This window comes from Danio aesculapii, chromosome 23 (genome assembly GCF_903798145.1).
Source record: "Danio aesculapii chromosome 23, fDanAes4.1, whole genome shotgun sequence".
NCBI lineage: Eukaryota > Metazoa > Chordata > Actinopteri > Cypriniformes > Danionidae > Danio > Danio aesculapii.
Window position 1 is genome coordinate 5,402,513 of NC_079457.1, and position 13,154 is coordinate 5,415,666.

At 36.7% G+C, this 13,154-nt stretch overlaps 1 protein-coding gene across 1 annotated transcript; it reads right to left on the reverse strand.

The window, feature by feature from the left end:
* Positions 1-4,045: 4,045 nt before the first annotated feature.
* LOC130216896 (cytochrome P450 2B4-like) lies at positions 4,046-12,723 on the reverse strand. Its single transcript, XM_056448803.1, has 9 exons — positions 12,532-12,723; positions 12,285-12,438; positions 11,099-11,254; positions 10,276-10,436; positions 9,719-9,892; positions 9,490-9,631; positions 8,902-9,089; positions 8,622-8,763; positions 4,046-4,394 (listed from the first exon to the last, which is right to left on the reverse strand). The coding sequence occupies exons 1-9, from the start codon at positions 12,715-12,717 to the stop codon at positions 4,204-4,206; spliced, it is 1,494 nt and encodes a 497-aa protein (XP_056304778.1). The 5' UTR covers positions 12,718-12,723; the 3' UTR covers positions 4,046-4,203.
* Positions 12,724-13,154: the final 431 nt, after the last annotated feature.

Below are 13,154 nucleotides of genomic sequence, written 5' to 3' on the forward strand. Positions count from 1 at the left end.
ACGATGGTTTGCTCTGTAGACTATGGGGGAAAAAATTAGCTTAAAGGGCCTAATAATTTTGACCTTAAAATGATGTTTAAAAAAAATAAAAACTGCTTTTATTCTAGCTGAAATAAAACAAGACTTTCTCCAGGAGAAAAAATATTATCAGACATACTGTGAAAATTTCCTTGCTCTGTTCAACATCATTTGGAAAATATTTAAAAAAAGAAATTGTGACTATATACTATATATACATCTGCATCTTTCAAATGGATTTAAAAATAACATAAATTCTAACATTAAAATAGACTAAATTATATAAGATATGTAATATAATAACTAAGTAAAATAGACGAAATTACATGTGTGTTCATGGACCACAAAACCAATCATAAGTTATGTTTTTGAACACTGAGATTGTTTAGAACTTCCGTATACAGCGTTTACAACAGGTAATTTGTGATCCAAAATGGGTGTTAATAGCGTTTTGAGTGGACTACGGAGTGTTTTTGTGACACACAACTTTTTAAAGCCGTTATAATCAGAAAAGCAGTCAGATTTTGTTCAAGCTCAAGAGAAAAACGCTCTTGTGGTTCACGTGTATATACAGTGTGTGTGTGTGTGTGTGTTTCCGACCTGTCAGCTTTCAGCTCAGCGGCTCTTCAATGCGCGCGCAACCACACACACACACACACACACAAGCAATACTTCACTGCATTATAGAGCAAACCAGATTACTGACAGGAAACTTAACAGGTGTGTAAGGCATGCAGTTTACAAAAATGACCAATAAAAATCCGTTACTGTTACTCTGCTGCTGATTTGCTGTTGATTCTAATCAGGAGTCCTTTATGTTTATGTTAGTGGGACAGTACAGTAGGCTACGTGTGTGTGTCAAACATTTTGGTGAGTTACTTTTGTTTGGGTTGGTTATACATTTGTAAGAAAGAGAACATGTTGACTTTAGCTATAAGTTGCATTATTTATTATTATTTTATTATTTATTTTATTATTTAGCAATAATAATAACGAGGCTTAATTTTAACGGCAGAAGATGCCGTCTGACAATGAGGGGAAAATGCCTCAGAGCAGTTGTTTTCAATCTTATTAGATCGCATTTTTTTAAAATGATCAGTCCAGGAGAGATTAAAAGCAGGTAAAATAGATTAAAACTATTGTTTCAAAGCTGTCCAAATGTGACTGTTGCATCCGCTGCCGACCGGAAGTTCTTAGCATTCTCCCCTCGCATACACGCAAAGCATAATGTGTCATTTTGCGTTATAAGAAAAAGGTCTGTAGCTGAATAAACAAGCTTTTTGTTGATGTATGGTTTATGTTAGGATATGACTGTGTTTAGCTGATTTATGACTATTTGAAAATTCGGAATCAGAGGATTAAGAAACATTAAACATTGAGATAACCACATTTAAAGTTGTCGAAATTAAGTTATTAATTGAAAATTGAGATTTATATAAAACATAAAAGAGGTAAAAATATGTTAACAGTCACAGTCGTAACTGGTTGTATTAAAATTGTTAATCAATGAAATCTATGTGATAATGAAGGGAGAAAGGTAAGAAATATTTGCTATTTTGTGATTCCACTTGTCATGACCATATTTGGCGTTTCCTGTCTCCATGTTGATTTGGAGAGTGCGCGCGCTTTGCTTCTCCCCAGTCTGCATGAGATTCAGCAGCGGTAGGTCACACAAGTGTATGCAGTGACTTAACAAGTGTCATATTTCGTTTAACTAATGAATCTGGGTGATGTGTATAATTGTGTATCTGTATAATTGTATAATTGTGATCTAAGGCCTGTTTGTGATGTATACACAGAGGCTGGTCGATTATCTCTCATTAGTGCGAGTGAATACATCACTACATGCTGTTAGGCTGCACAAGTCCTCTTATATGTTCCTTTGTGTTATCCAGAAGAAACGAGGACATGATTAAAAAAAGCAAGGATTCGTTTGATGTGTCCGTGATTTCAACACAACGCAGAAAACATTACGCTACTATGGAATAAATTTTGTGCCAATAAGAATGAACGTAACTTTATAAAACTGAACGTAACTTTCCAAGAAACGATCAAAAATATGCCACTGCAAAAGAAGAAAAACACAATGAATACAAAAAAATGAACTCAGTCGCACGAATTTAACATGTAATATGCTTCATTCTTTGTTAATGATTTTCAAAGAATCGTTTTCGCAAATCATTGATTTTGAATGCGTTGCCACAGTTTTCGCTTACGCTTTGTAAATTTTCGTTTGCTGTTTTGGCACAAACTTCTCGCGGGGGCGGGCTTAACAGCGATCTACACTGATTGGCTAATGAGCTTTTGATGGACAGTTGCTCTCTGACCTGGAAGCACAGACGGTGACGTCAGTGGCGCGCATATCGGAAAGTTGTTGCGGTGTGCAATACGTCGTGCTTTATGTTAAGTATTAATGTTAGTATTTTACCTACGGTTGTCTCTTAGTTTCTAAAGATGACCTCCCGGGAGAGACACGGAGCGGTGCCATCATCTTCCACCTCAGCTCACCTTAGGAAGATGATGGAAATGATGGCCATGATGAAAAAGGTGACAATCCCTTTTTTTCCACAGATCTGTGCTTCACGTGAATGACCTTTTTCAAGATGAAAACAGGGATTTTTGCATTTCTGATACAAGATAAAAGCCCACAGTGGCTTCTCCTACCTCATCAAAAAATGGTAACAAATGTTTTCATTTTTGAGGGAAGTATTCATTTAAAATAAATTAATTGTAAAATAATGCTGATCAAAATAAATATTCAGATCATCAGCCACTTTCAGATGATTGCATATGTTTATCAGAAGCTGCTTCAGAAATATTACTTTCCTTGGGCTCCATTTTAATGATCTAGGCGCAGAGTCTAAAGCGCAGGGCGCAAAAGCATTAAGGGCATGTCAGAATCCACTTTCGCTATTTTAAAGATGAAAAAATCTGCTTTGCGTTGCGGTGCCTGGTCTAACAGGGTTGAGCTTATTCTCTTAATGAGTTATAGGTGTGTTTTGAGAATAAACCAATCAGAGTCTCATCTCCCATTCCCTTTAAGAGTCAGTTGCGTCGCGCCATGGTGCATTTGCTATTTACATGGCAGACTTTGTAAGTGGAAAAACTAAACGCTTCACTAGGAAGAAAACAGTTAAACAGAGCATCTGCAGCGCGAGAATGAGAGATGAGCCTCCTCATTCTTTACTTTCACTCCCCTTCATGGATAAGGAAATGTGTTGTACGCACAGACATCCATTAGCCTACATAATTAATTTTGTTTGTTAAGCGCAAAGATTTGTTTCAAGACTATTTCTAAATTCTGTTCTAATTTCCAGCATGCGAATAAATGAGCAATAATAACGAAGTGTGTTCAAAAACTGAGTTATATCCAAACACACATGCTGTTCCCCATATAGTCCAAAACCTGACAGGTGGGCAAATCTAAGCTTGTTTTTCATTCATTTTCTTTTCGACTTAGTCCCTTTATTAATCCGGGGTCGCCACAGCGGAATGAACCACCAACTTATCCAGCACATGTTTTTACGCAGCGGATGCCCTTCCAGCTGCAACCCATCTATGGGAAACATCCACACATACTCATTCACACTCAAACACTACGGACACTACCCAATTCACCTGTACCGAATGCAGGGAGAACATGCAAACTCCACACAGAAACGCCAACTGACTCAGCCGAGGCTCGAACCAGCGACCTTGCTGTGAGGCGACACAAATGAGTGCAAATGCATTTGCAATTTAAACAGCGTGGTGCAAAACGTCAAAATGACACTTGCGTCGAGCTGAAACTAGCAAATAACAATTGCGTCGCACCTCATTGCGCCGGGTGTATGATAGGACCGCTTGTGTTCATCAGTCATATATTTTTATGCAGGACAATGAACCCTTGCTATTATGTGAATATATTGTATTGCCATATGGAGCAGTTAAGTCTTAAGGTTAAATCAAAAGTAATTCACAGAATACTTCTAATGAAATGGTTTAATAACAATATTTTGCAACGGTTTCGACTGAATTAGTTACAAAATCAATGTATGAAGTGAAACAAAGAGTTCAAAGTCTAATTTTATCACCTTCTATACACGAGAACAGATAATTACACATGATACAGATGCTCTTCTATGTCTCAACGGCTGTACTGTTATTGTTTTTCCTCTATATGTGATGCTGTGATATGTTTTCGGGTCACTGTTTTGTGTCTCTACTGCAGCAGATGATGCTAAAAGTTTGTGGATAGCGCAGTATACCAACGATGCCATCCATGTCTATGGGCTTTGCATCAGGCGGTAAGGAGAAATGAATCCTCTGTAGGAGCGATGTGATGAACAAGAAGAGCTCCATCCTCACCAGCTTCTCACCCAGACAGATCCTCGGCCCTAAAAAACAAACACACAAATCAATCCAGCAACGATTGCTTGTGCTTGTGGAGGCATTTAACCACAATCTGGAAACTTTTAATTAATTTTCCTGTACATTGCAATACACTTCATTTGATGGTCATTTAAACCATACAAAGTTTTGTAAGCAACTAGTCTAAAAGCTCAGAACCCCCAAATATAGAAAAAAAGCCTTTCTGCAAATATGATTTTGTTTTAAAGTTAGCGCGCGCACACACACACACACACACACACACACACACACACACGTGTTTAGCTTTGCACTGTTTTTGCACAGCAGTTACACGTTGCGATGGCCCGTGACCCACAAGTTCTCAAAAATTGATGGCCTCATCCCGGAAGTGTAAAAAAACGATGGTTTAATTACAAGGATAACGTAACACAGTCCAGTGAAGATAAATGTACAGTGACCTATTTCCCAAAAAGGTATGTTCAACAACAAAAACAAAAAGTAACAACTCAAATAAATAAAACAAAATACGATATATACAACACAAAACAATAGATCTACAATATATTAGAGAGAAACTTATCTACGTCACACAGACACTAGATAACAGGGGGGGGGGGATTGCTTACGGTTCTGCCACAACACGCTCGCTAGCCAGGTAAACTGACCCCGTTTCTGAGTCCGCCATCTCCTCTTAAAGGCTAGACTCCGCCCCCTTTTTTGGAGAATACCATAAACGTGTAATTGCTGTTAAATGTCTACATTACCACATTAAACATTTAAATGTGGCTTTCCTAAATATAAAGCACACAGCTACTTATGAGATCTGGCATGCATACATAAATAAACAAACAACAGAGGTTTAATGCCAAAAATCACTCCTCTACAACGCTAGCTGTACCCTAAAAAAAAAACTAATTGGTACGGTTGGTGCTTCAGTGCTTAGTGTCGCCATGGCGTGGCCCGTGACGTAAGCCGGCGCTATTTTCTCGCTCGGTTTGGCCGGCACAGCACTGAAGACCAAATTTCCCGGACAAATGACGAAAGACAAACACAAAAACACGAACACAAAGGTGTGTGTAAATGTATGCTTAATGTTAACCTGAGGGAAGATGGAAATATGGAAAGAATGACTGGATGCGTGTGAGATGACAGAGCCCTTTGTCACTAGCAGCGTACCGAGAGGAAAAGGAGAGGTGAGTAGACATATGTATGTGCGTTTGTGTGAGCGTATGAGTGTGTGTGTGAACCAGTGCGGTCGTCAGAGAGGCAGGGAAGAAGCCCGGCTACTTCACACACGTTAATATACACTGCTGTATGGACATCCATTATGTTAATGTACAAAATAATCCTGATTTACGTCCACAACCCAAAATTGAAGCATCTTCTTTTATAATTGTACTGACACCATGTGGCTGTAGTGATGAATTACATAGCAAATTTTATAATCAAGAATTACTTAGCACATGATTTAATTACATAGAATTATGAATTACGTAGAATTATGAATTGCGTAGCACATATAATCAAGTTTTGATTATATGTGCACGAATTTGGGCACTGGTAAGGAAAGTGATGAGCTTTGTTCACTACACATTGGGTGTGAGGCATGAGAACATACTCATTGTACATCATCAAAACTGCAGTTTATAGGCAAGGCAAGTTTATTTATATAGCACATTTCATACACAGTGGCAATTCAAAGTGCTTTACATAAACATGAATAAAAGAGACAAGTATAAGAGGATAAAAACAAATAATAAAAATGATAAAAACAGATTAAAAAGTGTTAAACGGGTTATAAAAGAATGAAAAAGAAGAGTAAAGCATAATAGTGTGATCTGTCGGACGTGGCACAGTGCTCATTCAGTAAAGGCTCAGCTAAACATGTGTTTTCCAGCCTGATCTCACGAGAAAACGTAAGTATTTTACGTTTTGACAGTTTAGTGGCTAATTCGTACGAATTCGTATGAGTTCAGTGGTACGAAACTGTACGATTTTAAAAAGGAGGCGTGGCACCTAACCCCACCCCTAAACCCAACTGTCATTGGCGGATGAGCAAATCGTACTAAATTGTACGAATTGGATCGTACGAATTCATACGAATTAGCCACTAAATCAAAAAGTTACGAATTGCCGTGAGATTGTGTTGTGTTTTCAGTCTTGATTTGAATGTGCCTAATGTTGGAGCACATCTGATCATTTCTGGAAGCTGATTTATACCGTTTATAAACAGTAGAACTAATAATTTTCATATAATAATTTTACAACGATTTTAAAAGTAGATAAATGATATGATAGCTTCATATACCAGCAACATTTCAACCATGAAACAAAAAAAAAAAGTTTGCTAGGTTTTTCCTAACCTTACTAGCTTTGTTTGTTCATGTTAAAAATAAGTAACAGCAATAATTTATTTTTAGAAAAACGTCTCTGTCATTACATCGTTTCATACATCGTTTAACAGAAGTTCGGAAGCACAAACATGAATCACGTGACCCAAATCATCAAACGCAATAACAAACAAGAGCTGTTTTTCTAATTCTAGGAAAAATCTAGTGATGATTTATAATTGTTTAATGGTTTAAATGTTGCTGGTATATGAAAATCCAATTATTTAGCTGTAATCAATTTTAAAAATCTAGCAAAATTAATATGCTATAATTATTAGTTTTTAAACTCCAGTTTGATGATGTACAATGGGTGTGATGAATGACCTTGGAAGCTATGGTGTTGATTGAGACGCAGCCCTTGACTGCGTTTGCTCAAATCCTGAAGTGAAAAGTACTCTACAGATAGTGCTGTTTACTAACAAGGTGACCAGCACCAACTACTGGCCTGGTATACATACAGCATAATTTTGGCCGTTTTTTCGTGATATATCCAGCTGCAGAACCGCAGAACCACACACGTTTCAGGCACACACAATCTAGCACACACGATTTAGGCAAACCATATATGGTAACTGAACTCCTTAGCATTATCGCCACCTATTAAATTTCACAAATATGGTTTCCAATTTCAGTCATTATTATTATTTATCGTAACGATCATTTGAACATCTCTGCAGTTTCTGAACTCAAATTATGTAAATAAAAATAATTGGTTAAAGACACTTATGACTTTATTCACGTGTCCACATACACAAAGAAAACATATCAGACTGTCTAATTGTAGGATTAAGTGTAATAAACTAATTTTAGGATTTTAATATCATCATACTTGGTTAAAATAAGTTTGTTGTAAAATATAAAAAGCAAACAATAATGTGTCACATTAAAATGAATTACTATAGTTAATCATTTAAACAATATATAATATAGTTATTAACTGATTATCTTAACTGATTATCTGATTATAAACTACTATCTTTTACTAAACTGTCACAGCTGTTATATATATAATTTACTTATTATTATTATTTTTAAATTAATTATTAATAGTTAATTTGTTTCTATTGCTAAATTTGGGTTTAAAAAGAAGATTTTGCTTACAAAATTACTACAGTATTTATTGTGGAAAATAATTAATTAAAAAGTTATTCGAAAATTAAGCAATCACACACTATTACATCGCTTGAGTAAAATATTAATATAGTGTTTTACATTTATTACATGTAAAAAGATTTTTATTACATATAATATGTATTATTGCCTATATTAACTTGCTATTATTTCCTTGCTATTATTAACTTGATATTATTATTATGTAAATCAAACCTGTCTAATTTAGATCTTTCAGCAAGGCCAGCAAACGAGTATCTGAGATATTGACTCTGTCAGACAATCTGTAGACTGTAGACTGATCATCTATGATGACTGATAGAAAACTGTTAAATATTATAATTGAATGGCGATCGGAAACAACGTTCCCCCCATTCGCCCGTCTCGATCGTAATAATTATGAAATAAAGTAAACACTATTGTTTATTGTGTACAATATTTATTAACCATATATTTCAAAATATATCGATGACGATGTCCAAGAAGACTTTAATAACATTAACATCCGCCGTAACCATATATGGTTTACCTGGATTGTGTGTGCCAGATTGTGTCTGCCTAAAACGTGTGTGGTTCTGCGGGCCTGCAGCTGGATACTATTGTTTTTTTCTGGATGTGTAAGTGCAAATCATTTTGAAAAAAAAGTTCTGTACAAGTGATATTTAACTAAATAAATGCAATAAATGCATCTTTTCCATTTTTGACTACATAATTGTCAAATCTGTTTATTAATTTGATAAACAGCTGACTCACCTAGTGAAAATGGAATGAAACACTCTGGCTTGCTGAAGCGTCTGTTCTCATCTAGGAAGTTCTCAGGGTTAAATGTGTCAGGATGCTTCCAGTGCTCCTTATTGCTGAAAATTGCAGTGAAGTTTGCAATGATTAAAGTTCCCTGTGAGAGAAACAAAGTTAAGCAAAATTAAATAAATTGATTTAACAAGAATAATTGATTTTCTTTAATATGACCAGCATGAATGTTGAAAGCCAGGGCAGATGTTCTGGCTTTTTTGTCCTCAGGTAAATTCTTTACCTGAGGAATGTCGTATCCACATAGTTTTGTGGGCTGAATTGTTTCATGAAACAACCCAAAAGGTACAATGTTTCCACATCGCTGAATCTCATGAACAGTGGCGAGTGTGTACGGTAGTCTGTCACGGTCATCCATGCTGGGCAAGCGGTCGTAACCCAGAACCTGAACAATCTCCTCATGACATCGCTCTGTGTTGTGAGACAAATGTTTAGGGTAAGAAGGTTAGGACTCCTAAAAGTTCCCATATGGATACCATTTGGTTGTTTTTTTTTTAACCAAATAACATTCACTGTAGGAACTTTTATGGTAACCAAAAACTAAACTTTCCAGAAAGTTACAGGGAGGATACTTATATAGACTAATTGAACCTAAAAGGGAATGTTCTGAACACATTCTCCTAACATAAAGGGAACATTTTAGATGCTGGTCTAAATCAGCATCTAAGCTAAAATGTATAATCACCACATCTCTAGACCAAAACATTCAGAAAACAGTGGTGAAAGCTAAAGTACAATTTCAATGGAAGATGTAGACAGAATCCAGTGATTGAAATTAATCATGTGTACTGCTAATGTTTAAATTTAGTACCTTGTACATCTGGGTTTTGAATCAAGAAGATGAGTCCCCATCTGATGGTGGTCGCTGTGGTGTCGGATCCAGCCACAAACAGGTCAGTTGCTGAAATAACCAGGTTTTCTTCATGAAACGTGGAGTCTTTGTTGGACTTTTGCTGTTTCAGATGGAACCAAGCTGTCAGTTTCCTGTTACTACAATTAAATTAATACATATGAGAAGAATCCTTCTTTCATGATCTCACTTTCTCGATCTCCAGCAGATAGGCATCAATGAAGTCTCGTGGACTGTCTGGATCCAGAGTTTTTCTGTGTTCTTCAACTTCATCCCGCATGAAACCAAATAACTCATTGGCGTTGTTCTTGATTTTATGGTGTGGACCAGGGAAATGCTTGATGAAGGGGACCAAGTTGAAAATCTAAGACAGATAAAGCAGCATGATTCAACAAGTCTGTTGTATTTCATGTTTTATTTGTGGCTAATTGATAGCGCACTTCTCTCCACATAAAATTACTATTCTTGTCATCAATCAGAATTAAGTAATTTACAGTTACGATACTCATTTGGTACTCCAAATTGTGTTTTAATTACAAGATAAGGATATATGATGGTTAAAAAAAACACATTCCATGCAATATGGCAATACAAACAGACAGTGAAGGTCACATGATTCACCACCTGATAAGTTTTAGTAGGCCGTGACAAATAATAAATAAGTTACAATACTACATGAGGATGAATATGTAAGGTTCATATACTGTATCATAAAGACAAAGTCATAAATTAAGAGTTTGATCATACCTGTCCTGCTGCTGATCCTGTCAGCATCATGCTTTCATTCAGGATTTTCAGAAGGTATCCAAAGCGTTTGTTATCATACTCTAAGCGATCTCCAAACACGATGGAGCAGATAATGTTGGAAACAGCATTCTGTATGGGATGATTGGGATTCACTGATTTGCCTACAAATAAAAATGTCCCATGCGATATAGATTTGAGAAATTATTTGTGAAAATTGTTATATGCAAAAACAACCATAAAGCTTTTAATATCCTATAACATTTTCTTGTCACAAATGATTCAGAAAGGGTTCTTGGTGTAACACGTGGATGACAGACAACGTTAGGATCCAAGTGCAGGTTTATTCGGTAGTCAGGCAAGCAAGGGTCAACACAGGTGCAAACAGATGAATAAAGGCAAATCCAGAATCGTAGTCACTATAACAGGCGAGAGGTTGGAAGGCAGGCAGCGAACATGGACAAACAGACAAACTTGGCAAGGGTCAAAACACTGAGAAACAAGACTAAGGAAACCGCGTTGAATTGTCACTTTACAGGTAAACAAGACTCAGCAAAGGAAGTGATAGTGTGTGCTGTTTAAATAGTGTGTGTAATCAGTCTAGAAGCAGCATCAGCTGTGGGAGTCCAATCAGTGGAGACTTGGAGCAGGTGTGTGTGTGTGGCATGACTGAATTTGTAGTTCATAAGATGTAGTCCATGTGAATGTGAGTGTTTACCAGCGACCTCTGGTGGTTAGATCGCTGGTAAACATGACACTTGGATTCTGTTTGACATTTAAAAGCACAAATGAGCTTATTTAGAGCCTCACACAAGGTAATGCATACCTTCACCTTTGAGTATTTCTGCGATCAGATATTGACTTTCCTCTAACACACAATCCTCTACTGATTTCTTCCCCAGACCAAGCGTGTTTCTGAGTGTGTGATGAGCAAACCGTCTCTGCTGCTTCCAGGAATTGTTAAATGTGACCATCACTATACCTAAAGAGAGAAAAACACACATTCTAATCTACACATCTTTAGCATAGTGATATGATTTAATTTTGCTCAACTGCTCGCTCTTAAAACATTAATGGTGGCATTTAAGATTCCATAGAACCTTTAACATCTATGAACCCTAAGGGTGTAACCATGCATTCAATGCGTCTATTACAAATCCTGCCAATGCATCGAATCGTTAGTCATTTTTCTTAGTCAACTATCGATTTCATATATTATAAACACTAATTTGAGATGTATGATCCATTATAGCTTATATATGATATTTAATTAGTTTCAAATATTCAGTGACTGTGACATGAATAGCTCTCGAACACAGTTTTTAAAAAGTACCATTGTGTTGGAGAGCCCTGCTGTAGAACCAAGACACAAAATTTATCTCGGAATTGTATCAGTCTATGATAGAGGAACTAAACTGTTTATGTTTACAATCAAAGTCCACATTAACTGGCAGCTTCATTTTTCATTTTTTTCTTATTGGGATACAATTCATAGAGAAACAGAATGTTAAATGAGAAAACTGTGGGCGTGGCTTGTTTTTTTCTCCTGCGAGTTGATTGGATGTAGTAAAGTAGACATTTCATTCAGAAAGATCAAGAAATGGGTTTGGGGAGAGTTATTTCAACCTAACAGATTCCTCCTCACCATTTCTGTTTGTTATCAAAACTGACAGCTGGAGGGGCGTGGTAAAGTATGTTAAGTATGGGTTGCTGCAAATGTATTCAACAGGTCATAAGAAAATAGTTTGTTTTAGTCTAAAATTTAAAACATTTAGGCTACAGAGTCTAACTGATAGTCAAATCGGAATTGGAATCGTTCTGAATCAATTCCCTATCTACCCAAAGATTTAGAGCCCTAATGGAACCTTATTATTGTGCACAAGGTTATAGAGAGTGCAAAAGTTATTTAGATTTATAAAATGATTCTGAACTATTCTCTGAAAGGTACTTTGGGGGAAAATAGTCTGTGAAACCCCTCTATTGGATGCGTTAATAATAAAACTGTTACTGACCGTGTCCCTTAGTTATCCAGTCTATAATAGGCAGATGTTGTCTTCCAGCAAAAGCTTCCTGAACCAGGGCTTCCTTAGCCACCTGGAATGTATTGAGGACTATAGCTGGCTTTCTCCCAAGATACATAGTGGTCATTTCTCCATACTGAGACAACTGTTTAGAGAACATTTACAGTAAGCTCAATGCATTTGTTTTTCAGAGTATAGCTGCAGAGCTTCACAGTGAGAGAAAACAGCAAAGACTTACAGATCTTATGAAATCCATTGGGTTCTTCAAGAACTGAGGTAAGTTTCCTACAAAAGGCAGAGGTGTTGGACCAAGTGGAAATCGACCTTTGTTGGAATGAACCCTGAAGATCTCAAACAGAACCAGAAAAATCAAGCCCAGGAACAGAGTCAAGCCCAAGTCTAACTCCAGGAGAGCTGCAAACATGATGACTAGTTGAGTTCAGGACAAACACAAGAACAGCAGAGGGTCAAGAGCTTTATAACTGAGGAAGAGGGAGGAGACAGAATGACTGACACGCAGGTAAGCCTTTCAGGCCTGTTTTTTGATCCCCACCCAAACAAATCTGTTGATTTGAAAGATATTACCTAAGAGTGTAGTTCCTCATTTGATTAATCCATCCAGTCATTTCCAGGACTCCCTGGAAGAATAGATTTCTGTTCATCTTAATGGGACACTCCAGAAAAAGTTAAGGAAATAGTAATAATAATAACAGTGTACAGAGAAGCTTAACTGTAACATATGCAATGCAATGTTGAAAACATGCCTTTGTTACAGTATGACGTCCAGTGCTGTAACAGATCACATGGTTTGGATCGAGTTACGGTTTTTAAATCACAGATCAAATTATTTTTCAGATCAGT